General features: G+C 34.5%; 1 protein-coding gene across 1 annotated transcript in view; it reads right to left on the bottom strand.

Moving 5' to 3' along the window:
- Positions 1–2,089: 2,089 nt before the first annotated feature.
- The window catches only part of LOC136033695 (uncharacterized), a 41,426-nt gene continuing 17,104 nt past the window's right edge, over positions 2,090–26,411 (bottom strand). The window contains exons 3-5 of the mRNA XM_065714545.1: positions 22,316–22,514; positions 18,085–18,217; positions 2,090–3,045 (exon numbers count right to left, since the gene is read on the bottom strand). Coding sequence (XP_065570617.1) covers positions 2,195–3,045; positions 18,085–18,217; positions 22,316–22,514 — 1,183 coding nt within the window. The 3' untranslated portion in view covers positions 2,090–2,194. The remainder of the gene's footprint in view (positions 3,046–18,084; positions 18,218–22,315; positions 22,515–26,411) is intronic.

The following is a 26,411-nucleotide window of genomic DNA, read 5'->3' as shown; positions in this document are numbered from 1 at the left end:
TAAGAATAGAGAATAATACAATGATTATGCTAATGCGTAATTTCGATATATCAGAGGGTATGTACAAGGCTTCAAAAATTTGTAGTGTACCGGGCCGTATTCAAGAGTTAGGAAAGCAGTGACCTGTAGCAAATTTGGGAATGTACCTTGATTTGGAAATTAGGTTAGATTTAAACCTCTAATTTCCTTAAAACTGCATTATGCAGCATCTACAAAATAAAGGAGTTCTAAGATACATCTTATCGGCAAATGTTACCCAAGATGACCATTAATTTTTACCCGTAATTAAAGACTGGACTGTAAAACTTTTTGCATAAATAAACAGTAATGTATGCTGGCCATGTAGTTTTTATTGAATTTCTTTACATAACATTTTGTTATATTTTTTTGGTTTATACTCTTTTAGTTTCAAAATAATTTAGAAATGTATTTCTTCTGAGACTGTCGTGAGACGCACTAAAAACAATTCTCATCTCAACAATGTTTTACTAATATTACTAACAATTCAATGTAGCCCAAAATTCAATGTAACTCAAAATTTGGTCTTTTATGGTTCCCCGAAACTGATTGACTAAATTAAGCTTTAAAATTTGATCTAGAGGGTTCACAATCCCAGTAAAATTAAAAATGGATCACTGAAAATAATTTTCAGCTTTATAAATAAAATAATTTTTTCAAGTTCCAATGATTACAATAAAGATTTGATTGTTCAAAGCGGGAAGTGGCACATTTGGTCTTTTTCTTATCAATTTAGTTTTAAGTTTCTTGGCAGCAAACAATTGTGCTAGGAATGGCTATTAGCGTTGGAGACCAGGATTAGTGAAACAAAAGCAACAAATTACCCGGCTTTTACCAAATCATGACAATTTCAGAGGCTAGAATTTAAATCAAGCTGTTGGACTGTGATGAAAAAGTTAAAAGCCATGGCTAATTAATTAGCTGCTTAAAAACACAGCAATTTCGTCTTCTGGTATCCCTATCTGAATTTCTACTTATGGACACTACTAACAAATAGTCCAGATGTTTAAAAAACTCAACCAAATACATTGGCCAAGTTTTATTTTTTCCTACTGCATTCAATCAAAGCTATTCAAACTGAAGTTGACGATGTATACAGGGGCATTAGAAAGATTTACTCTCATTGAGACAATCTTTCACGAACGATCTTTCCCTCTGACAAACCTGGTTTTACTTTTTAGGTAGTGAATTTCATATGCTAAAAATGGAGTTTGGGGTCGGTGACAATCATTAATTTTAGCGAGTGGGAGGGGTACAGAAACTTCCTCTTTCCGTTTGAATTATTTGCTTACAGACACAAATTCCTCTTTCAATGTCGATCTATTCTCCTAATGAATGTTTACCCAGCTGTCTGCATGCTTCAAACATTCACTCATACATGAAACCAAGCTTAAATTTGTTTTAATATGATTGAGAAAAATACTAATTGATTCGTTTTCAATGATTTTTAGAATTAGATAAAAAATTTTATCCAGAATAATCTAGTTCTTCCAAGCCTAAACCTGTTTAATAGCCAACTCTGGATTTGATGCATCATTTGTTTGCTGCTGATGTGCTGTATAGAAGATGGGCTCAGTATCATCTCAAACAATCCTATCTTGAATTCTGAATCTGATCAAAAGCTTCCTTATTTAAAACTCGTGGGCTTGGTTGAAGACCGAGCACAACATCTATATTGCATACAATGCAGCGTTTCTGAATAGACTCTTCAAAGTAGGCCTAAATTAGTCCTCCATCCACTCACTGAAACAAAAAAAAGGGTGTTTATTCAGGACCCATAGACAACCAAGACGTGGTAGAATAGAAATAAGATAAAATGTTAATGTTCTTTGAAGACGTACTAACGGCCAAAAGAAAAGACATCTTTTTTTATTTGTTTACATTTTTATTGCTCCAGGAGTTGTTGCAGGAATGCAAGCAAGTTTAGAGGAAAGTTGTTTATACTTATACTTAGTTGTTTATAACCCACCATGGTGCAAGCTTATGTATCGATGGTGGTAATTACGAATCTTTACAGTAGATACCTATTCAAAATCAAACGTACGACCCAATACAATAAAACAACACTAAATTTAGAAAACGGTCTTTTTAATGACTTCTGATACAAAAAAGGACTTGCCAAAAATTTGACAATATCATAATATAGTTTAATTTGAATCATACAAGTCGAAAAACACTAATATGGTGCGTGCCTTTGGCCTCCCCGTGTACCCCTTGCTTTTCCGCCTCGGGTAGGACTGCTGTAGCCACCATATCCACCATTGTAGCCATATCCTTCATAGCCACCACCATATCCACCTCCGTACCCACTGCCATAATAGTCATAACCAGCTCCTCCGTAGGCATCATCACCATATCCACCGCCATACCCGCCATAGCCCCCACCATAGCCAAAGCTACCTGGTGCTACCCATGCTCCTCCCCGACCCATACCAGCACCGCCACGCATTCCACGGAGTCCACCTCGACCGCCTCTCATTGGGGGCATCATCATAGCATCTTTGGGAGTTGCTTTCTTAATATCAACCTCTTTATCTTTTATGGTTTGTTTTGATTTCTTAACCAATTCATTAGCAACTTTTTCATCATCATAGGTGATGAAGCAGAAAGCTTTTCTTTGATTCTTGGTCTTATCAAATGGCAATTCAACTTCAACAATATTGCCAAACTGTCCAAAATAAGCTTTAATATCGTCATCACTGATTTCAGGTACTAGACCACCAACGAAGATTTTGCCGGTACGAGCTTTAGCTTTCTTGACGTCAACTTTTTTGCTGTTGATCACATGTTCACCTGCATTAATGGCATCATCTAGGGCATTAGGGGTCTTGAAATTAATGAAAGCGAAACCTCGAGATCTGCCGGTGACTGGGTCAACTTTGACGTTAATTCCTTCAATTTCACCATATTTTGAGAAATGCTCCCTCAAGTCCTTCTCGGTTGTTTCCCAGCTTAAGGCGCCAACGAACAGTTTCTTCTCTTCGTCCTTACCAACCAAGTGGGAATTTTTTTCGCCTTGATGGTGTCCTATAAGAGAAATTAAAAATTAGGACAAGAAAAGTGTATAAACATGAAGATAAATGACAGAAGAAAAATTTAGTCATTCGAATATACAAATAGTGTTTTCTATATATACATACATATATATATATATATATATATATATATATATATATATATATATATATATATATATATATATATATATATATATAACACATTTCTTAAAACTAAGTTTTAGAAAGTAGGTCAAAAGAGAATTTTCAGAGAATTTAATTATAGGTCATAAATTTGATTCAAATACGCAAAAATTTGCAGTTTATTAAAAATATGAGTGTTATTCAGAAGAATCTTGAATAAACGAAAGAAATCATGTAGCAGTAGAAAGACAATGTGTCTTTGAAATTCCAAAAGATATCAACCTGCAAAAAATAATTGGCAATTATCAAAAGTAATTACAAAAATATTGCATCTTCACTATAAAATTAAACGCTCTGAATAAAGGTGCATCGGTCTTAAAGTAAATCAAGCAAAATCCAATCTAACAGGATAGCTTATGACATTTAAAAGACAGTATGTTACAAAATCAATATTTTTGCAGCAAAACTTTCAAAACCAGAAAAAAGTTTCTTCAGTCAACAAGCTTAATTTTCGAACAGCTTCTGTAAAAGAAAAGTGGGGTTGTTAAAACCTTTCATATAATGCATTGTATGGATCGTATCTTTTGTATGTATTGTTTTATACCATTACAGATCAAAACAAAATCGAAACAAGGATATAACAAATCAATGGTATGCTAGAAATCAGAAAGGACCAAGTAGGCCCAGTATGTTCAGATTAGAGGGAAGATATTAGAATATACATAAAATAAAATCATTCAACGGCAAAGAAGGCCATTATATGCTTATTTCAAGACTTCTAACCTTAGATACCAAAAAATGAAATTATTCTTACGTCGTCTTAATAGATACAAATAGACAATAATTTACTCTTCTTGGAACATTATGTGGACATAAATATAAAATCAAATGAACATTAAACTAAGTACGAACAATAACAATAAACACACTAAATAACCAGTTTGTTCTGAGACAAACTGCCAGAATAAAAAAAAAACATTTATTCATGACACAAGCTTATTTTTTCGGGAACTAAAAATTCGAACATTTTGCTGTCCAAAATGATATATTGGTGATGTATAATTGATACGATCATTCAGTTAATTGGTCAACAATATATATACGGAATATTTTGTTGAATTTGAAAGTCCCTAAGTTGAAACAAGCTAAATTTTCCTGTAAATCAGTGTCTTAATTAAACAAACTAGAAATTGAACTTGAATAATTAACAAATAAAACGATTCAGAAACTTTGATTTCCAAAATAACTTTAATTATTAGAACATGTTAACACAAAACTGACAAAATTTTTTTATTAAAACTATAATACAAGTACATAAAACAAAAATCAGAAACTTAATCCACTGAAATATAATTTTCAAGTCAAAAATATGAATTTCAAAATATTACAATTTACCATTGAAGAATAGTACGTAATTAGAAGATAGTGATATTTTTCATTTTGAGCCAGTAAGAATCCTCGCTTTAATTTGATTCCCTTTTAAACTCACCTTGGGAATCCAGGTCAGCACACCAGAATATCTTGCGCCAGACGATTTGCGTTGGGGTAGCCTTTGGAGTCCATCTGTAACCTCCAACATGAGCATCAAACAGGCCAGGATTCTACCATGCCCCAAGATTGGCAAGTTAAGGTTCTTTTAGTGCCATACTACCTTTATTATATCAAGATATAATTCTGACATTATGCTACCTTTATCAGAGTTAAAATAATTCCGCCATAATAAGATATCATTCTGGCACTTCAAAGTGAGAAATACAGTTAAGGCCAAAACTTTGTTAAGTAAAGCAAAAATTATATGTAGCAGTACTAGCCAGAATGACCTACTATAATTAATATTTTTGAGAAACCAAAGGGGGTTAAGCTTCTGCTAAGCGGCTGTCTTGAAGTAGCACCTGCAACAAAACCAATATGGTACTGTAGAATCTTCATATCAAAATTGTTTTGACTCACATTATCATCAAAAGACTTGGTCCAATATGAAAAGAACATGTCACTCGCACTGGTGTAATTTTAGAGGTTTTACTTATAAAATTGTCCAGGGAAAACACAATTTAATTTGTAAACTATCCAAATCTGACTGAACTTATAGTTTAAGCAAAATGTACACAGAAAAATTTAGTGCGAGTTTCAGACAGCTTCTCGTTGTGAACCAATAAAAAATTAACGCCAATTGTGCTTTAGAGTAACCTCAAACTTGGCTGAAAAACTCAGAAAACAGCTGGGCACTACCTCATAAAAAAGGCAATTTTCCAAACTAGTAAAAACCATTGCAATCAAAATGAACCTTAATTTTCTTCATTAGAACATTTCCACATAATATTTGACCAAATCCAAGCTAGTGGCAGGTAGTTCCAACAAACTTTAATACTGACAAATGAACCTTTGATTACTTCTAAATTCCAAATGCTTGACAACAAGTTAATCTTTTCTTCCAGAAATGGTAATACTTTCAAAACATGAATGCAAATTCTCTTTGATGATTCCACCAATGAAACAAGAAGAGGCACCCATTTAGAAGAGCAAAGAGACCCCATCAAATGGCCCAAATAATAATATGATTATTTAGTGTATACAAAACCATAAATGGTATGTAATACAACTTTACAAAACTAAATTCGTTGCCAAAAACCTAAAACACAGAACAGAAGCACAGGAGATTAAACAATCGCTAACAGCTAGACTAATGATACACAACTATATTGGAATACCACCATAAGGAACAGATAAGACTTTCTTAAAAAAAAGAACCTAATTTGAAAAGTACATTCTTAACACTTTTTAAAAATATCGCTCAATTGACAATAAGAAGTTAGATGAAGTAGAGCTGTTCTCTTATTCATGAATTTTCTAAGTATTGGGTGTTACTAGGGAAATTTCCTACAGACTGTTTTGGGTCCCCACTGAGAGACCATATCTCAAACAGTAAGCTGTACAAAAAGTATGGTTCAATCCTCTTTTTGGTAAAATTCTAGTTAATTGACTTCTTGCTATTTCAGAAAGGGTTTCGGTTAGGAAAACAAAACTTTCAGGGATGAATCTGCAGACTAAAGTATGTTACGGGAAGGTATTTTGAAGCAACTACCTCCACTCCTTCTCCCTCTAGAGGGCCCTGACCTTTGATGACCTTTAAAAATATGTGTGTTATAAAAGTGAAACCTTGCAAAATAGATCTTCTGCGTAACTGAAGTATAACAAAATTGTTTTCAGCTTCATAACTTTGCATAATTCCATTTTATAAGGTTTTAAAGATATGCAAATACATTTCCTGAATCTTGAAAAAAAAAACATTGATATGGCTCAAAATTCTACACAAATAACAGGAATTGCATTTTAAGAACTAAAGGAAGAGAAAAAGCAACTAGTAATTACGGTAAAATGTTGTTTTATCAAAATTTCAATAGTTATAGACCTCTCATGTAGGCAAATGTCAGGGCCCTCTAGAGGGAGAAGGAGTTGAGGTGGGTACTTTAAAATACCTTCCTGGGACATATTTTAGCCTGTAGAGTCAACCCTGAAAGTCTCATTTTCCTAACCTAAACCCTTTCCGAGATAGCAAGAAGTCAATTAACTAGAATTTTACCCTCTTTTTTAGAGTTATAGGGAGAGAAACTTAGAGATGGCTAGTGCGCGTTCTGTGGATGAAGGACAGGATATTTCCAAAGTGTCCTTTTCAGCCAACCGTCTAGAGCTAAAAAAAAAGCAAGTTGTCCTTGGTATGGAAGGGAGAGTACTGTTAGGAAGACTTAAAGGCTGGAACTTCCTGAAAGGGTGTAAAAAGGGAGGCTTTGAATAGATTCGGATGAGGAGGAGCATACGTTGCTCTCTTGACCTCAGGCGGATTCGCGCTGTGGTGAGTTATTAGTAGCGATTGTAGCTGGTGTTACCAATGTATCCAAAAAGAACAAGAGCTAAGAGCTCACATGGCACTTGTGATGAGGTCGGAAGAGCCAAGAGCTCATGGTATGAGCTCTAGCGAAATTCTAAGAATCAATATATTGCTTTAAAAAGAAAATCAGAGGCTTAATGCCGGTCGGGATTTAAAATGAGAGCTCTGAGTCATGATATCCTTCTAAATATAAAAACTCATTAAGATCCAATCACCCACTCGCAAGTTGAAAATACCTCAATTTTTCTAATTTTTAGCCCCCCAGATGTTCGAATCGGGCAAAACGACTTTATCAAGTCAATTTGTGTAGCTCCCTGATACGCCTACCAATTGTCATCGTCCTAGCACGTCCAGAAGCACCAAACTCGCCAAAGCACTGAACCCCACCATCTAACTCGACCAATTAGAGCAGATCCAGTCCAGTTACGTCAGTCACATATCTACAACATTTATAAGCATTTTCCAAGATTTCTGGTTTCCCCCTCCAGCTCCTCCCAATGTCAACAGATCTGGTTGGGATTTGAAACAAGAGCTCTGAGACATGAGTTCATTCTAAATATCAAATTTCATTAAGATCCGGTCACCCGTTCTTAAGTTAAAAATACCATAATTGTTCTAACTTTTCCAAATTAACAACCCCCAGCTCCCCCAAAGAGAAAGGATCCGTACCAATTATGTCAATCTCGTATCTATAACTTGTGCTTATTCTTCCCATCAAGTTTCATCCCAATATCTCCACTCTAAGCATTTTCCAAGATTTCCGGTTTTAAAGATTTCTGTTTCCCCCCTCCAACCCTCATGTCCCCCGATCCGATTCCAATTGAAAATGGAGCATCTAAGAAATTCTTCTATATATCAAGTTTCATTGAGATCATATCATCCATTCGTAAGATAACTCGATTTCACGTTTTCCAAGAATTCCGGCTTCCCCTCCAACTCCCTTCAATGTCACCAGATCTGGTCAGGATTTAAAATGAGTTTTAAAGCACAAGATCCTTCTAGATATCATATTTCATTAAGATCTGATCACCCGTTCGTAAGTTACAAATACCTCATTATTTCTAACTTTTCCGAATTAGCCCCCCCCCAACTCCACCAAAGAGAGCGGACGTCCGGTTATGTCAGTCACCTATCTTTGACTTGTGCTTATTCTTTCCATCAAGTTTCATCCTGATCTCTCCGCTTTAAGCGTTATCCAAGATTTTCGCCCCCCCCCCCTCTTAATGACACTGGACCCGGTCGGGATAAAAAATAAGAGATCTGAGTTTCGTGGTACTTCTAAATATGAAATTTCATTAAGATAAAATCATTCTTTCGCAAGTTAAAAATACCTCATTTTCCTCACTTTTTAGAATTAATCTCCCCCCCCAATTCCCCCAAAGAGAGCATATCCGTTACGGGTATGTCAATCCCGTATCTAGGACATGTGCTTATTTTTCCCACCCAAGTTTCATCCCGATCCCTCCATTCTAAGCATTTTCCAAGAGTTTAGGTTCCGCCCCCCAACATCCCCTTCACCGGATAAGGTTGAAATTTAATATACGAGCTCTGAGACATAATATCTTTCCAAACATCAAATTTCATTAAGATCCGATCACTCCTTTGTAAATTAAAATACCTCGTTTTTTTAATTTTTCAGAATTACCCTTCCCCCCCACTCCCCCAAAGGGAGCGGATCCTTCCCAGCTATGTCAATCCTGTATCTAGGACTTGTGCTTATTTTTACCACCAAGTTTCATCCTGAACCCTTCACTCTAAGCGTTTTTCAAGACTTTAGGTTCCCCCTTCAACCCCCCCCCCAATGACACCGGATCCAAGCGGAATGTAAAATAAGAGCTCTGAGACACGATATCCTTCCAAACTTCAAATCTCACTAAGATCCGATCACTCCTTTGTAAGTTAAAAACACCTCATGTTTCTAATTTGTTCAGAATTAACCCCCCTCCCCCCCCCCCGACTCCCCCGAACAGAGCGGATCCGTTCCGGTTATGTCAATCACGTATCTAGGACTTGTGCTTACTTTTCCCACCAAGTTTCATCCCAATCCCGCCACTCAAAGCGTTTTCCAAGATTTTAGGTTCCCCCTTCAATTCCCCCCAATGTCACTGGATTGAGTCAGGACTAAAAATAAGAGCTCTGAGACACGATACCCTTCCAAACTTCAAATTTCATTAAGATTCGATTACTCCTTCGTAAGCTAAAATACTTCATTTTCTCTAATTTTTCAGAATCAACCCCCCCAACTCCCCCAAACAGAGCAGATCCGTTCCAATTATGTCATTAACGTATCTAGGACTTCTGCTTATTTTTCCCACCAAGTTTCATCCCAATCCCTCCACTCTTAGCGTTTTCCAATATTTTAGGTTCCCCCCTCCAACTATCGCCCAATGTCACCGGATCTGGTCGAGATTTAAAGTAAGAGCTCTGAGACACGATATCCTTTCAAATATCAAATTTCATTAAGATCCCATCAGCCGTTCGTAAGTTAAAAATACTTCATTTTCTCTATTTTTCTGAATTAACCCCCCCCCCCCCCCCGATGGTCAAATCGGGAAAACGACTATTTCTAATTTAATCCGGTCCGGTCTCTGATACACATGCCAAGTTTCATTGTCCTAGCTTGCCTGAAGTGACAAAACCAGGACAGACAGACAGACTGACAGAATTTGTGATCGCTATGTCACATGGTTAATACCAAGTGCCATAAAAAACTGTAGAATAGAATAATGTTCAGCTGTTTTTAGGATTTTTCTTATACCTAATCTTCAAGTCATTATTCTTTCTCAGCAGACAAAAACAAATAAAGGCGAGCCTAAGTATTTGTTTGGCTTGACCAATGATGCAACTTATGTAGTGGAGGATGTCAGCTATTTCTTCATAAATAAAACAATTTTGTACGATTTTTACTCCAGAGTATCGTCTGTACTTTCTTGATATATTTAATGATTTGTTCTATCATCTATTACTATTACTCTTTATTATATCTATTACTATTGCATCTTTATTACATTTATTGCTCTATCATCATTATCAGACAAGTTTCAAAAAAAGAAGGCATAATATTTCAAAAGTCGACCTCAAGAAGTGGTACATCTGAAAATCTGATATCCTTTATTATGACTTAAAAATGAAAATCTGATATCCTTAATTATGACTTAAAAATGAAAATGAATTAGACAAACTTCAGTTTTTAAAGTTTACTGTATAAATGTCCTCAAAATCAAAAAACCCCTTGACAATTTAACCACTCTTAGTAAAAGGTGAAATCTTTAGAATCCACTTAAAAGCACTAAACAAGTTTTTCTTGATGAAAAGAACAAAGTTAATTTTCATCATAAATACTTGTAACAAGTTTTTAAAAACTGTAAAAACGATATTTTATAAAGAGGTTGTATAAACTACAAAGCCAGCAACATCTGGAAAGGACATGTCCTTTGCCAGTTGCTGCCATCTGTCAAAACAATTATCCTTTTCTAAGCTTCACTTTATGAAACACTTCAACGCGCTTGTTGACATCCAGGCTTATAAACATTCATCTATGTTGGATGATCAGCCCAAAAGGGAAAAAAGAAAAACATTAATTTGAACTACTCTGATTATAAATAGTTGCTAGTTCTCAAATAACTATATTATGTCAATACAATATATCTAGTTACTATATATATATAGCTAGTTGATAATATTTCTATGTTGCTAGTTCTCTAATAGAAGCTGCCTACTAAAAAAAAACAACAGTGGATTCATATACACAGGAGTTTATATACCTAGCAGATTAAACTCTATGTATATTGACTAGTCTTATGTTAAAAAAAATGTGTTCTACCAACTGATTCACCCATTCCCTACTTGCAAGGCTTTTATTTTTTCTGTATAGCCAAAAAAGTAATTCTAAAAAAGAACAAAATTGGCTAAGTCTGTTTCTCCTGACAAAAAGCTTGCAGTATGTTATAGTTTAAAGCTATTGCAGTATGTTATAGTTTAAAGCTATAACAGTTTTAGCATAATTCGAACCTGCATTAATTGAAAAACATTCAGAAATTAAATTTAAAAAAAACAAGTTTTTTTTTAACTGAAAGTAAGGAGCAACATTAATAATAATAATTTATTTTTGACCCGCTACAAAAATCAAATCAGAGTATCAATAAAAGAAACAAAACAAACACTACACAAAACAGAAAAAACAAGAAACTAAAACAAACGAGTAAGATACTTATAACGAGCAGATACTTATAAGTAGACTGGGGTATTTTGCCAGCAAGCTCTGTGAGCTTGCTGGCAAATATTTGCTGGCTATATGAAAGGGACTGTCCCCTCCTCAGTGCCTCACTCTTTACACTAAACTTTTTATTGTTTTAAAAAGTACAGTTGTGACAGTCAAACTTTAGCATAAAGAGTGAGACATTGAGGAGGACACTGTCCCTTCCATACATGGAGTAATTTCTGTTATTTTTAAGTTTTAATTTTGCTCCCTACTTTCACAGTTAAAAAAAACTTTTTATTTAATGATTTTAAATAACGACGAAGATCACACTGCCTTTCCATCACAAACACCAAAAACAAGAGGAACAATAGGGGAAATATTCATTCTAATTTGTTTCCCACTGTCTTAAAAAATTCCCTATTGTTCTTCTTGTTTTTGGTGTTCTCAATAATTTTAGGACCCATTTAATTTATTAAATTGACTTGGTGGTGGTTTTCGCATTGATTTCAGTTCATTGAATATATTGAATCAAATTGAGGAAAAACAAATAGACTAGGCAAAGTGGGGACATGCATGACTGAGAATAAATTAGTTCGAGACTTAACTATAAGGGTTTGGTGTGATTGATTTGAAGGGTGCAAGACCTAACAGGAGGAGTAGGGATCACCCCCCCCCCACACACACCCGGGATCCGCCAGTCCAACTGATAAGGATTAAGGGCACAATCAAAAGCTTGTGATGAAAAATGAAGGTATTTATGCAATATCAATCTGTAAACATTTAAAGATGTTGCTTTGGAATTTCAAATTATTTATCTTTTTTCATACTTCTGTGTAATGTTACAACTACTTATTTCCAACAGGTACCAGCCTGTTGTCCAATATATTTTTACATTACCTTTCTAGCTTGCAGAAATAAGCACTAACTAAACCAAATTTTGAAACAATATAACAGTGACTTTAGTGACAATTTCAAAAAAGAGGTGACAAGCTAAAATAGAAGTAATTTTAGTGACTGTGGCTGACCCCTGACATTGCAACCCCAATCCCTAATGGGACCAGATATGGTCCTTGGCCATAAGCACAGGTTAACCAATCCAGCTCTTCTTCCCACATGGCATTATTTTATATTATGAATAGACTGCTGGAAGGAAATAGGTACAAAAGAAAATACTAAACATTTCATGTCAGAACTTGGTATATTTTTAACTAAATAGCATACAGTATATGAACCAAGACTAATAAATGGTAGGCCAATTGGCAATATGCTACTTTTTCCTATTTCATACTTTAATTCAAACAGCATAAGGAATAAGTTGTCACTTTAGGGTCTTTTTAAAGGGCCAAATGCAAATTATAACAGCAGTGATGAAGCCATTTATAATTAGAAAATGGCATGACGAGGTACAGTAGCGTTTTTATCTGTTAACTAAGGAATAATCATGCACTTCAATTAGCATTCTCTGTCTTGCTACCTGACTTGTGTGTTATGACAAAATTTTACTATACAGGATAGACAAAGGGGTATTAGAATACAGTTAGGCCTACTCAAAAAGGAACACTATAATCCAGGAGATAACTTTTTTTAATTCTAAAATACTTATTATCACTCCAAAAACCTCTTCATTATAACTTGAACCCTCCCCCCCCCCAACTAATGTGCAAACAGTGAAAATTACACATTTTCTATGCATTTGCCAATAGCATAGCAATATTGAAAACATCAAGAAATAGAAAAATACATAGGGAGTATGTAATTTGGGATATTTTGTGCAAATATAGTGTGAATTATATTTTTCTAAAGGATTTTCTGGTTCTTGACTTGTCATAGTTGATTCAATTTACAACAGCTTGAAGTAAACATGACAATTTTTAAAAGACTTGTACAATGTATGTAGATTATAAAATTAAACAAAATCGAATTACTATCAAGTAGTAAATTTTTTACAAATGTTTTAACCTGCTTCTATACACAACAATAAGAGAAAAGGGTATCTTTAAGGGTCCATATACAGAATTTAAAAGTTGTTCATTTGACCTGAGTCTACTACTTAATTGAGCTAAAGTTTAGTTTCCATACCCAGACTGTTGCTGCAAAGGCTCAATTATTAAATCAGACCCAGAAACTCTAGAATCAATTCAGAGGCACAGAACAAACCCCATCAGAGGTTTCTATGGCATTCTATACCTCTGCCTGAATATGACATTTAAGCTGCACTATCTTACAAAACTTATCCCAAATATCTTTCAACTGGATGTCTCTTCGAGAACAAGAGGACATAGCCTAATCAAAAACAATTCAAGAAGTGTACCAACTCCAGTCTGTGGAGCCAATTCTTTTTTAATCAGTTGGTTTTTAATTGTTCAAACAGTTGGTTTTTATTTGTTTAAACAAAAGGGGGTTAAGCTTCTACTAAATGGCTCTTTTGAAGTAGCACCTGCAACAAAACTATTATGGTACTGTAGAATCTTTATATCAAAATTGTTTTGACTCACTCTATCATCAAAAGACTTGGTCCAATATAAAAAGAAAACTAACATGTTACTTGCACTGATGTAATTTTAGAGGATTTACTCATAAAAATCATCCAGGGAATTCCAAATCAAAATTAATAATAACAACTTAATTTGTAAACTATCCAAATCAGACTGAACTTGTAGTTTCAGCAAAATGTACACAGAAACATTTAGTATAAGTTTCAGAAAGCTTCTCATTGGGAACAATAAAAATTAACATGAATTGTACTTAGAGTTACCTCAAATTTGGCTTAAAAATTTGGAAAGCAGCTGGGCACTACCTCATAAAAAAGATAATTCTCTGAATTAGTAAAAGCCATTGCCATCGAAATGAACCTTAATGTTCTTTGTTTGAACTTTTCCAGATAATATTTGGCCAAATCTAAGCTTGTGGCAGATAGTTCCAACAAACTTTAATACAACAAACTTTTTAAGTTTCATCCCAATCCATCCACTCTAAGCCTTTTCCAAGATATCTGGTCTCACCCTAACTCCCCCCAATGGGACTGGATCTGGTCAAGATTTAAAATAAGATATCTGAATTATGAGGTTTCTTCTAAATATGAAATTTTATTAAGATCCAATCACTCCTTTCTAAGCTAAAAATACCTCATTTTTTCTAATTTTTCAGAATTAACCCTCCCCCCAACTCCCCCAAAGAAAACGGATCCGTTCCGGTTATGTCAATTATGTATCTAGGACTTGCTTAGTTTTTCCACCAAGTTTCATCCCAGTCACTCTACTCTAAGTGTTTTCCAAGATTTTAGATTCCCCCCTCCAATTCCCCCCAATGTCACCGGATCCGGTCGGCATTTAAAATAAGAGTTATGAGACACAATATCCTTCTAAATATAAAATTTCATTAAGATCCAATCACCTGTCTGTAAGTCAAAATACCTCATTTTTCCAAATTAAACTTCCCCCTAATCCCTCCCCAGATGGTCAAATCGGGAAAACAACTATTTCTAATTTCATTTGGTCTGGTCCCTGATACACCTGCCAAATTTCTTTGTTGTAACTTATCTGGAAGTGCCTAAACTAGCAAAACCAGGACAGACTGACAGAATTTGCAATCACTATATGTCACTTGGTTAATACCAAGTGCCATAAAAAGAGGCTAATTTAAAAAGAACATTTTGTAAGAGTATCACTCAATTGACTATAAAAAGTTAGATGAAGTTAAGCTGTTCTCTTGTTCATGGATTTTTAAGTATTAGGTGTTGCTAGAGAAATTGCCAAGAGATCGTTTTTGGTACCCCACTGACAAACCATATCTCAAGCAGTAAGCTACACAAAAAGTTCAATCCTCTTTTCTAGGGATAAAGGAGAGAAAGGTAGAGATGGCCAGTGCACAATCTGTGGATGAAGGACAACATATTTCCAAAGTGTCCTTTTCAGTCAACCATCTAAGAGCTAAAAAAGCAAGTTGTCCTTGGTTTAGGGGGGGGGGGGGTACTGTTAGGGAAGACTTAAGGGCTGGAAAGATGGAGACTTTGAAAAGATTCAGATGAAGAGGAGCATGCATAGCTCTGTTGGCTTCAGGCAGATTGGTGCTGTGGTGAGTTGTTAGTAGCAATTGTAGTTGGTGTTACCAATGTGACCAAAAAGAAAAGTTGTAGAATACAATAATGTTTAGCTAGCTTTAGGATTTTTCTTATACCTAATCTTCAACCCATTATTTTTTCTCAACAAACAAAAACAAATAAAATTGACCCTAAGCTTTTGTTTGGCTTGACCTTTGATGCAACTTATGCAGTGGAGGATGTCAGCTATTTCTTCATAAATTCTTCATGGTTTATAGGCACCCTATGGCCAAGTGATGCCAAACATGATGTTGGTCTACTAAATAATTGAACAAAAGTTAGTTTGCATACCAAGACTGTTGCTGTAGAGGCCTATTTATTAAATCAGACCCAGAAATTCTAGAACCAATTCAGAGTCATAGAACAAACCACCCTGGAAGTGTCTATGGCATTCTATACCCCTGCATAATTATGACATCCAAGCTGCTTAATCTTGAAAACTTATCCCAAACATCTTACAATTGGATGTCTCTTTGAGAACAAGAGGACACAGCCTAATCAAAAACAATTCAAGAAGTGTGCCACTCTGGGCTGTGGAGCTGATTTTTTTTTTAGTCAGTTGGTGGGTCTATGGAACCTGTTAAATCAGGAAAGTTTTTTTTTGCAAGTATTGAGTCAATCATCACTTGACAAATGCTATGTTATAGATGTATGAGGAGTCCACCACATAAGGAGGCATGTAAAGAAAACAATTCTTACTGCATAATGTCCACAATAATCACAGTTAATATATTTTGCAGCAGGAGAACCTCTATTTCCACTTCTTCCCCTGTTGTTCTAAGAAATTCATGAATTTCTTAGAACTTGCATATTAATAGAGTATATAGCACCAACTCCCTAATGTACAAATATATATGATAATTAAAGGTTCTCCTACTGCAAAATATATTAATTAGGAATACTGTGCAGATTATGAAGTAAAAATTGCTATTTTTTTAGCATGTCTCCTTATGTAGTGGATTATTCATTCATCTATACCACTACTACTAACAACTCAAGGTGTAGAATGGTTAGGCTATGCTATTTTAAGCCTTTTTATAGCCAAAAATTAGTAATATCTTGGTCATTTTTAAGAACTCAATAAGAGCTTGAATTTAAATTTACAATAGAAACAATGATCATATTTGTTAAGAGCTTAAAAAGCGCATCAAGTGGTATTGTTCACTTTATTTGTAAGTCAATTTTATGTACAACAACAAAATTTTACCACTAATTAAAAGCTTCTCTCTTTACACACTCCCAGGAAGTTCCTATTTTTTTTAAATCTTTCTTCAACATCCTCCCATCCTAATGTTGGACAACCTGCTTTATATTCAGCCCTAGAAAGGGCAAATTTTTGCAGTTCACATTACTGACTTACCAATAAAGAGAACATATCACTTGATGCCTTTTTAATGTTCTTTATGAATATACTAATTACTTCTATTGCAAATTTAAGAGTATTGAATGTGACCAAATTTTTGGTCACAAACTTTAAAACATTGGTCTCAAACTTACCATTGGTCTATTTTTTTAATTTTAAATAATCCATAAGCACTTATTTTCTACAATTAAGGGTAAATTTATAGCAAACAGTATAATTGGCTTTTATATAAAGTGAATATACTAATTGATGCCTTTTTTATGCTCTTTACAAATATAATAATCACTTCTACTGGAAATTCAAATTTAAGCACTTTTTCAGCTCTTTCAAAATTTTCAATTAGAGTATGACTTATTCCTCATTTTCTTTAAAATAATACTATGTTTTCTCAGCACCATCTTTTCCATTGAAAAATTAATGCAACATTTTCTCAGTGCTAAAATTATTTATAACAAGGTTAGTTTAGATAAAAAGTGCTTAAATCTGAATTTCTGGTAGAAGCAATTATTATATATGTAAAGAGCATAAAAGAAGGCATCAAGTGGTATATTCACTTTATATGAAAGCTAGTTATACGGTTTGCTACAAATTTACCCAATTAAGTTGGATAAATAAATTTTTATTTTGCTGCTTTCTTACATTTTTGACAAAAAATACAATGTTTTCTCAGTGCCCAAATTTTTTATAGTTAGGTCAAAAAGTGCTTAAATTTGAATTAGTTATAACAGCAATTATTATATTTGTAAAGAACATAAAAAAGGCATTGGGTGGTATGTTTACTTTATTTGCAAGTCAATAATATGAACTGCAAAAATTTACCCTAGACAGTTGGTGAAAGAGGACAACCTGTCATCCTTCATCTGTAGAATATGCCTAGATAAGCAACAGCAAAACAGGCCCTGGTGTTTGGTTTGAGAATCACTCAATCTGTCAGCTCATTATCTTCACTAACCAACAACTGCAGGATCATCCTATTTCTAGCATGTGCAATTTAAGGTAATTTATAAGGGAATTTTTTTGCAACAAGCCACCCCTTTCTTCTTAAATCCAGGATCTGCTACAGTCTAAATTTAACACTTTAACAATCAGAAAGTATTTATTTGACTTAAACAGTCTTGAGTGGTCATAGAGATTAGTGAAATAACAAAAAGAATGACCAAATGCATATAGCCTAGACTAGCCTACTTAAAAAAGAACCAGCAGCCAATTAATTTATACGACAATTAATACCCTTAACCTTAATACTTTACAATTAGAGAAAATTTATTCAACTTGGAAATGTTGAATTGTCTTAGAAATTAGTAAACAACAGAGGCTATATATAAGAGCTATAGAGAAGTCAGTAGATTACCACAGTGTAGACATAAATTATTTTACCTTCTGTGTGTTCTTGACCATTCGATACTTCTTCCATTGGTTGATCTTGTTGATATTGGTTATTAAGATTCTCCATTTTGTTATAAATTGAATAACCAGCAGAAATTTTATCTGAACAAAGATGAAACCGTTTTCAGGAAGTTAAATGATGAAAAAGCAGGAGGCTAGCACTATGTTCAGTATTGCCGGAAAAGCGCGAAAATCACCCGAAGATATTGGCGGGAATAAACTTTTAGCGCACCGAATGTGTCTATATAAACTAACCAATTAGGATATTGGTATTCACATCTAGTAACTGGCAGCAAACTGAATTTTATCATACACCAAAACTATCACCCTCATTATATAAGTCTTGCGAACATTTCATATATGAAAGTAGGATTAGAGTCAATGGATAGACTCCAGCCTAAAGAATAAATACGTGTATTTTTTTTCAAAAGTTGAGAAGTGTATCGACCTTTCTTTAATACAATTTTCTAAGCCTTGGAAATAGGAGAGGAGTTGAAAATACAGCCAAAAAACTTTTCCCGAGAAATAATTTAGGTTTTGAGTTTATTCCTGAAAGGTTCGTTTTCCTAATGCCACTATTTTCCAAAATAGTGAAAAGCCACACAAAAGAAAAGATCCTAATACACATGTAAGCCGAATAAGAAACAAAACAAAAATATGTGTCAGTGTCTCCAAATACAAACGGAGATTTGCGTGAATACAAGATAAAATTAAAGATTGGGGGGTTTTTGCTGTTTTAAACAGCAATCACATTAAGTGAATAAGGCTTTCAGGAATATTCTAGAGTTTAATTGTATTCTGGGAAAGTCTTTTGCAGGGTTTTAACTATTCCTTCTTCTCCAAAGAGCCGTTGACCTTTAATAAAGTTGTTTTATAAAAGTAAAATTTTCGGAAATATATCTGCAGGATGCATAAGACCCAATGAGTGTTCTGAAGCATTTGGAAAAAATACATTTTAGCTTTTAAAATAAAACTCAAAAATAGCTTAGGCACAAACTCAATTCATAAGGTGTTTTAGAAACCTGGGGTAGAGGAAAGCGGACTCTAACCAAAATTAAAGAATTTTTAAAATTACAATAAGAAGGCAAGCTTAGTAATAGGAAACGATTTGAAATCAGAGCTAGGAAACACCTTCCTAGCACACTGTTTAGGGTCTAAGATCATTGATTTGTTTTTTTTTTTCAAATAAATCTATTATCCATCACAGTGAAAAGCTTCTCAGCAAGAATTTTACGCCACCTAGAGCAGTGGTCGGCAAACCTATTAGCCAAAGAGCCAACAATTTTTACAACAATTTTCGAGAATATGGTGACAAATCTGCTGGTTTAGTAAACATATTTTGCACTAAATAAGTAGTACATTAAATAAAACATAATTTTAAAGCTTAATAAATATGTACTAATGCTATTAATATGCTTGCGTTTCCTTGTAAAGTTTTAGTCAGTCAAGTCTGTATGTTGTTGTTTTTAATTTATGGCATGATTCCAAGTTCTCATCATTTAGACGACTCCTCCGTTTACTCTTGATTATGTCCATTCTTGAAAAGCTGTCCTTTTCATACTTTAAAATTCTCACTCTATTTCAAATAAAAAGTCTTTTTGTTGTTAAATTGAAAATGAACGCTTTTGTTAAAATGAAAATTATAGTTGTAATCAGTAATTCTATAAATTCATAAATTTCTTCCGGGAACGCTTGCGCATAAAGCTCTTCGTGACGAATGGTAAACAAGTATCTCGTGATTAATTTTTTTCTTTTAAATAGCAACAAACCCTTTTTCTTACGCCGATCATACTTTGGTCCCATCTGTTGAAATCAACAGAATTCATCGAGGGGAATATGATGTTTATCTATATACAGGGTGACCCAAAAAGATTCGTACCCATATTTTATTCGATAAAAAAATCCATTTTTTACCAAATATTCTTTCTGTTGCAGGACATGAAAGGTGAACCTTTGGATGATCGTTTGTGGCTATAGTTGCCCCAAACATGTCTTGGACCAATCAGCAGAAGATATTCTCCCTGGAGACCTATTTTGTGACAAAATCATACCAGAGTGTACAAATTCAGTTTCGAAAACTTTTCAACTGTCTCAACTTATTTTGCGACCTATTTTTGGACGAATGTCTCCAAAACAGTTGTGGACCTATGTTCTAAGGCCACAGGGGGAACTTATTCAGGCTGGAAAAACATATTAATATTGCTGCAGTGAGGGATTCAGTGGGATGCAACCTTAGGAAATCAGCGCATAGACGCAGCCAAGAACTCGGAAACACAAAGGAGTGCAAGGACATGCAAGGATTGCAAGGACAGAAGAAAAAATTGCTCCAGCAAGGGACTCAGTAGGACGCAGCCCTAGAAAATCAGTACGTAGACACAGCCAAGAACTCGGAATGACAAGGGAGTCACTGTGGCGTGTTCTCACGTTTAATTGGACAGAGTAGTCCCTCACTACAACAATGTTTTTTTTTCTTTCCTTGCACTCTCTTTCCTGCCTGAATAAGTTCCCCTGTGGCTTTAAAAAATAAGTCCACTACCGTCCCATGCTCACTGAATTTCGTAACCCAACTAACAATCGTGATTTTGGTGGAAATTTGCGACAGTGGAAGTTTTCGAAACTGAATTTATACACTCTGATATGATTTTATCGCAAAATAGGTCTCCAGGGAGAACATCTCCTGCTGATTGGTCCAAGACATTTTTGGGGCAACTATAGCTGCAAACGCTCATCCTTAGGTTCATCTTTCACGTCCTGCAACATAAAGGATATTTGTAAAAAAAAAATGGATTTTTCATCAAATAAAATATGGGTACGGATCTTTTTGGGTCACTCTGTATTCAATTACAGCACTTGCGATATCATGTTACACGTCTGACCTATGATTGGTAATAATCCAAAAATTTCTTTTTTGGGACCTAAACGAGACATAAATCTTATAAAAAGGGAAACTTGTGCTGTATAATTTATGTCATAAGATTTTTCAACTGCTATTGACAAAGTCGCAACCAATTTCAGATCATCCATATTATGCTATTTGTTTATATACGAACACATTTTCAACGTTGTATTTTTAGTGGTTTAGGAAGACACTTGTAACTCTTTAATTCTTTTCAAAATATCTGCTTTGCTTTTAAAATCTTTTAACTTAAACAAAAAGCTTATGCATGTTCTCGATTTATGGAAGAATTGTAATTTACAAACAAGTATGCAATTATTTTCTTAATAGTTTTTTTTTAATAAAAACATAATTGTACCTTACGGGGATATTTGTGCCAGAGCCACATGCTCTGCTCTGAAGTCTCTGAAGCTATTTGGCTCATTAAGGAGCCAAATAGCCACATGCTGCTCTGAAGTCGCACTTTGCCGACCACTGATATAGAGTATCGCCCATCTCTAATTATTTGAAATTAGAATAAAAGCAATATAATATATTTTCTGGTCCTGTAGTGGTGCAGCAAGTTTGATCTTAGCTTGATAATAAAAGACTCAGAGATCAAACTTTGATGCAGCAATAGACTGCAAGGCTTGCGTAGAAACTCTAGTAGTGAATAAGCATCGGTTAATCCGATTACGTTCAGGTAATGTTTTTACACCAGCAGCAATCTTAACCCCCCTTCACGCATGAATGTTCTCATCTGAGCACCTCATCTTCTCAATTTCACCGCTAGGTAGCCTGTAGCCCTTCCGTGGGGACATCTGTAGTTTTGCACAGGTCTGTCTTGCATAACATATTTTATTTCATTTTAGTCCAGGCATAAACATAATTTTGGGGATTTTTCTCGGATTAATCATGTCAGATGGGACAAAAAGTAAGAGTTGAAATTTTCTAACTCCGTAAGTATGAATCTATGGCGCTTGTCTAAATTCTCCGAATGACTGCCAATTTTGTTGGATAAACCAACAAAGACCAATCTTCGGGACATTTAGCGGGCTCAAGAAGTTGTCTTCATGTCGTTAAAAAGATACACAATGTAGATGTCAAACAAAAGCTCCTGTCAAAGAAAGCATGGACGGGCAAAAACAGAAAAGGAACATCGCTTACTATAAGAAGCCCTTTCAGACCTACAATGAAAATTGGAACGCTCTTAAAGTAGTCTAAGCCTTTGATGAAGACGAAGACCTTGACCCGACTATTTACTATGCTAATTATTTTTCTTAAAATTGATAAGAGATGCACGAACTACATAAACTTGTATTCCATTCATAAAAGAATCTGCATTACTCCAGAAGAGATCAAGAGATTCGTTGGTAAGTGTTTTACAATGGGTGTCATCAAGTTCTCGTGATACATGATGATTTGGTCCCCAGCCACTAGACTACCCTTAATTAATGATGTCACGAATTTAAATACGTTCCAGTGTGTGTAGATTCCACTCCACGTTGTTGACAATTTGAATAATAGGAAATCAGACCACCTTTTACTGAAAAGGAAAAACATAGGCTACAAAAAAAAGATAGAAATCACACGATTGATCGTCCAGGGAAGATGGGAGGCACACTAAGGACTTCATGTGACTTGGAATTTGACAAAACAGTTAAATGTTTTAGCCTGTAAGAAAAGGAATAATATTTTTGTGCAGCCTGGACTGACCACTTGGTTTAACCAGACGGCTTATTGCCCAGAAAAGACTCAAAAGCAAAAACGTTACAAGCACTCGCCATGCATGATGAAAACTCAAAAAAATATTCCAAATGAAAATCTCTATCTGTAATGCCATACTCACCGTGCATTATGAAAACTCGTAAAAAATATTCCAAATGAAAATCCCTATCTGAAATGGCAATGAGTGTGATTGTTTATGTAAATTTCTCACTGATTAGCTGTATGCTTATTCAGCATTTGTCTTTTGTACGATTTTTACCCAAAATATAGCCGGTTTTGATAAGAGGAAGTACTCTGTCTTCGTTTAAGAAAACCAAAAAAAAAAGTTTGCCAACAAAGGTTTGGCTAGAAAATTCTGTCCCGTGTATTTTAGTTATGTATCATTAACCTGACGAGACTTTTGGTTTTTTTCTCTTCGGGAAAAAGCGCAGAAGTTTTCAATACTTTTTATGAAAAGAAGTTCTTTTTCTACACTTGTTGCTAAAAAATTTGCCTTTTTTTAACTTAACGTTCAAGAAATCCGCTTGCTCATTAGCAATCTGCATCCCCGAGAAAAAAAAGGACTTCTTCCGTTTTTTTTACAAGCATTTCCTGAAAAGGATGTAAAATTACACAAATTAGCATTGTTAGTATCATAACACATAACATTTTCATTAATCGATTTTTCTCCTCTGATACTAAGAAAACAAATACACGTTACGGGTTACATCATTTTTGTTTTTGTTCGGTCATACATTCAACAGCAACAGAGTAAGAAATATAGTTGTATAGATGTACAAAACATAGGTAAGTATTATTTTGGAAAGCATAGGTAAAGACCATAAGATGTTATTTTAAAATAAGAATCGATAAAATGGGAAAATTTTTATCAAAATTATGGGGGGAAGAGGCACTTTGAGGTCCACCCTTTTCTTGTAATCCTAATCTTAAAAAAGACAACCAAAAATCTTAACATCAGTAGTTATCTGATACCGCTGTTTGTTTTGTTGAAAAATATTTTTAACATTATTTAGCTAGATAGGTCTAATAAATTCATTATTTCACTAGATCCAAGAAACATTTTTATCAACATTTTCTCTTTGTCGGATTTTTTTTTATTTCCTTCCGGTTTAAACGTTTCATATCCAAACCGAACTTAATACTTGGATATAATCTAAGGTTATAACCAACAGTTTTTTATTTGGCTTTATGGACAGTTGCTAGTGAGAAATATACTAACTACAAAAATAGTCTAGCCGATAAAAATGAGTTAACTTTCATTAATAGAAAAGGTTATATTCAGGTATCGATGACGTAAATTCTAGAACGGGCTGCTCACCGTCGATTATTTCCCCCCTTGGATTTAGAAAGAAATTGTTTTGAAGGATAATTTTCAAGAAAAACCCTTTTTGTATATTCAGTAAAGAATCTTATAACTTGAAAGATACAATTTTAGCCAACCTCTATATTTCTAACACTACCTAATATGCAAACATATAGCCAAAATTTATAATTTTCATGCATTTTGCCATGCGTCACTCTTGTTTCAACTTACTTAGCCTTAGATTGAATCACTACTGATGAAATCAAGAAATGGAAAATATAGTATTTGAGCTATACGTTTGCACTTTTGAGGGGTGGGGTGGTTAATATTTAGTAGATGTGTTCAAAAATTTATTAATCAAAATTTTTCTGCATATTGTGAAGCAAGAATTTTTTTGTTGAAATTTTTCCTTCTCAATAGCCTCAATTCTAAGCTTTTAACATTTTCGAACGTAAAGGAATTTGAATTTTGTTAAAGTAATATTCAGTTGATGAGGCATGAAACAGACTGGTAAATAAAAGATAAACAAAACTGACCCTTAAAATAAAAAGATAAATAAGCTTGGATTTGTTTAGGGACGAAAACAGGGAAGGGGGAAATTTGGGCTCAACAATCCTGAAACTCTAAGCCTTGAAATTTCTTGAACTTCTAAGTCAAATAATTATCATACTTTTTTTTACAATTATCCCCGCCCCTCCCCTGCTAACGCAGGTCATTTCTGACTTTTAATTTAAGTTTTACTGTTCGTCACTATTTAACCTTTCAGCTGCAAATAGAAAAAAATAATCTTAGAAATTAGTGCCCTACTAGTTATTGTCACTAGATAGTAAAAATTATCGAACTGAAAAATTTAGATGGCACTTTTTATCATGTCCCTCCCCCAATTTGGTCCCATGTACAAAAAAAAATGGGACGGAAAATGGTAGTGTTGAGCGCTTTTCTGGAAAGTGCTGGAAAGGAGACAATAAGAAATAAATAATGGGCGAGGTTTGTTAGTTTTATAGTGTGGTTTCAACAGAAAAAGGGGTAAAATGTCTAACTGACGCAAACTTAAAAATTGTTTCTTTGTAGGCTTTGGAGGAAAAAAAGCAGCTTTGATGAGGATAGCCGATAAAAATATAAAAATGTTTACAAAATAATGCCACATCTAGGGGGAACATCAAGGCTCAGTAATTATGCCTCGCAGCGGTTTGCACAAATCGTCCTTAGGTGAGTTTAAACATCCCCCTCAAGTTTCAGCCTTACAATCTAACCCGTTTCTAAGATATTGTTGATACGTCATTTTGATTATCTGTGTGCATATAGTATTTTTTGACCAAGCTCAACTCCCCCTTAACACTTCCTGACACGTTCACCCTAAAATATCCTCAGCCTTAGTAGTAGCCGCAACAGAAGCAGCACCTGTAACTAGACTACAAAGTAGAATGGTTCGAGTGCAAGTCTCGTGCTCAAACTTTGTTTTTGCAAATGGTGTCATAGCGAGTAGGACGTGGGCAGGCTACTTTATTCAGAAGTTAAGTACTCTCCCCATGAGTCAGTCAAAATAAAGACTACAAAAAAAATAATGTCGCTTAGAGAACCAGAGTGAGCTGAAGAAAAAGTGAAGGAGAATGATGGAAGCTTCTAGAAAAACAAAAGCAAATTCTAACTGAACTTTTTTCAGCTAGAAAACCAGAGACTCTTGTAAGTCATTACAAGAAAAAACTGCTATCTGTAATTTGGAAAATCTAAAGGAAGCAAAGCCAAAAAAAAATCTTAAAATGCTTTGGTCCTGTAATGATTTTCTAGTTATTACTCAAAGTATTTACTTGTATATTTTTAAATTTTAATGGCACTTTCACTGGAATTTTCAAGTTAATACCCTTACCGATTGCTAAGGTATTGCAGATACAATTTTTGGAAAACTTGGATACAAGTAGTTTCTTTTGAATAGCTTAACATACACCCCTCCCCCTATTCCCCAAAATTTCACCTCAATATCTTATTCTTTTCGGACACATCCAGGATCAAATATTTACCCTTCCTCAAAGACAAATCCTGTTTGTTGAAAATAGAACAATTCACAGTTCTTGCCCCGGGGGCTGTGGGCGGGATGGCACCCCGAATGTATAGCTATTAGACCTTGTGTCTACTTCAAATAAAATGACGTTGTAAGATTTTTATTAGCGTAAAGCGGAGCATCTAAAAAGGCATGAGGGCTGGTTGCTCTTTATTCCCTTTCAACATGATTTTAAGGTTCTAACTTAGGAATTATTAGGATATTACCATTATACAGTCCTCAGGCATATACCGAGCTTTTATTTTATTTGACATTCCAGCCCGCATTTTCTTAAGGTTTTACCTTAATATCTTCAGCCTTTTTGTAGACTTAGGATCAAACATACGCCCTTTTCCCAATGCCTAACCTTATAT

The sequence above is a fragment of the Artemia franciscana genome, chromosome 1 (genome assembly GCF_032884065.1).
Source record: "Artemia franciscana chromosome 1, ASM3288406v1, whole genome shotgun sequence".
Classification (NCBI taxonomy): domain Eukaryota; kingdom Metazoa; phylum Arthropoda; class Branchiopoda; order Anostraca; family Artemiidae; genus Artemia; species Artemia franciscana.
The sequence above is the reverse complement of the archived record's forward strand: the minus strand, read 5'-3'. Positions and strand labels throughout refer to the sequence as shown.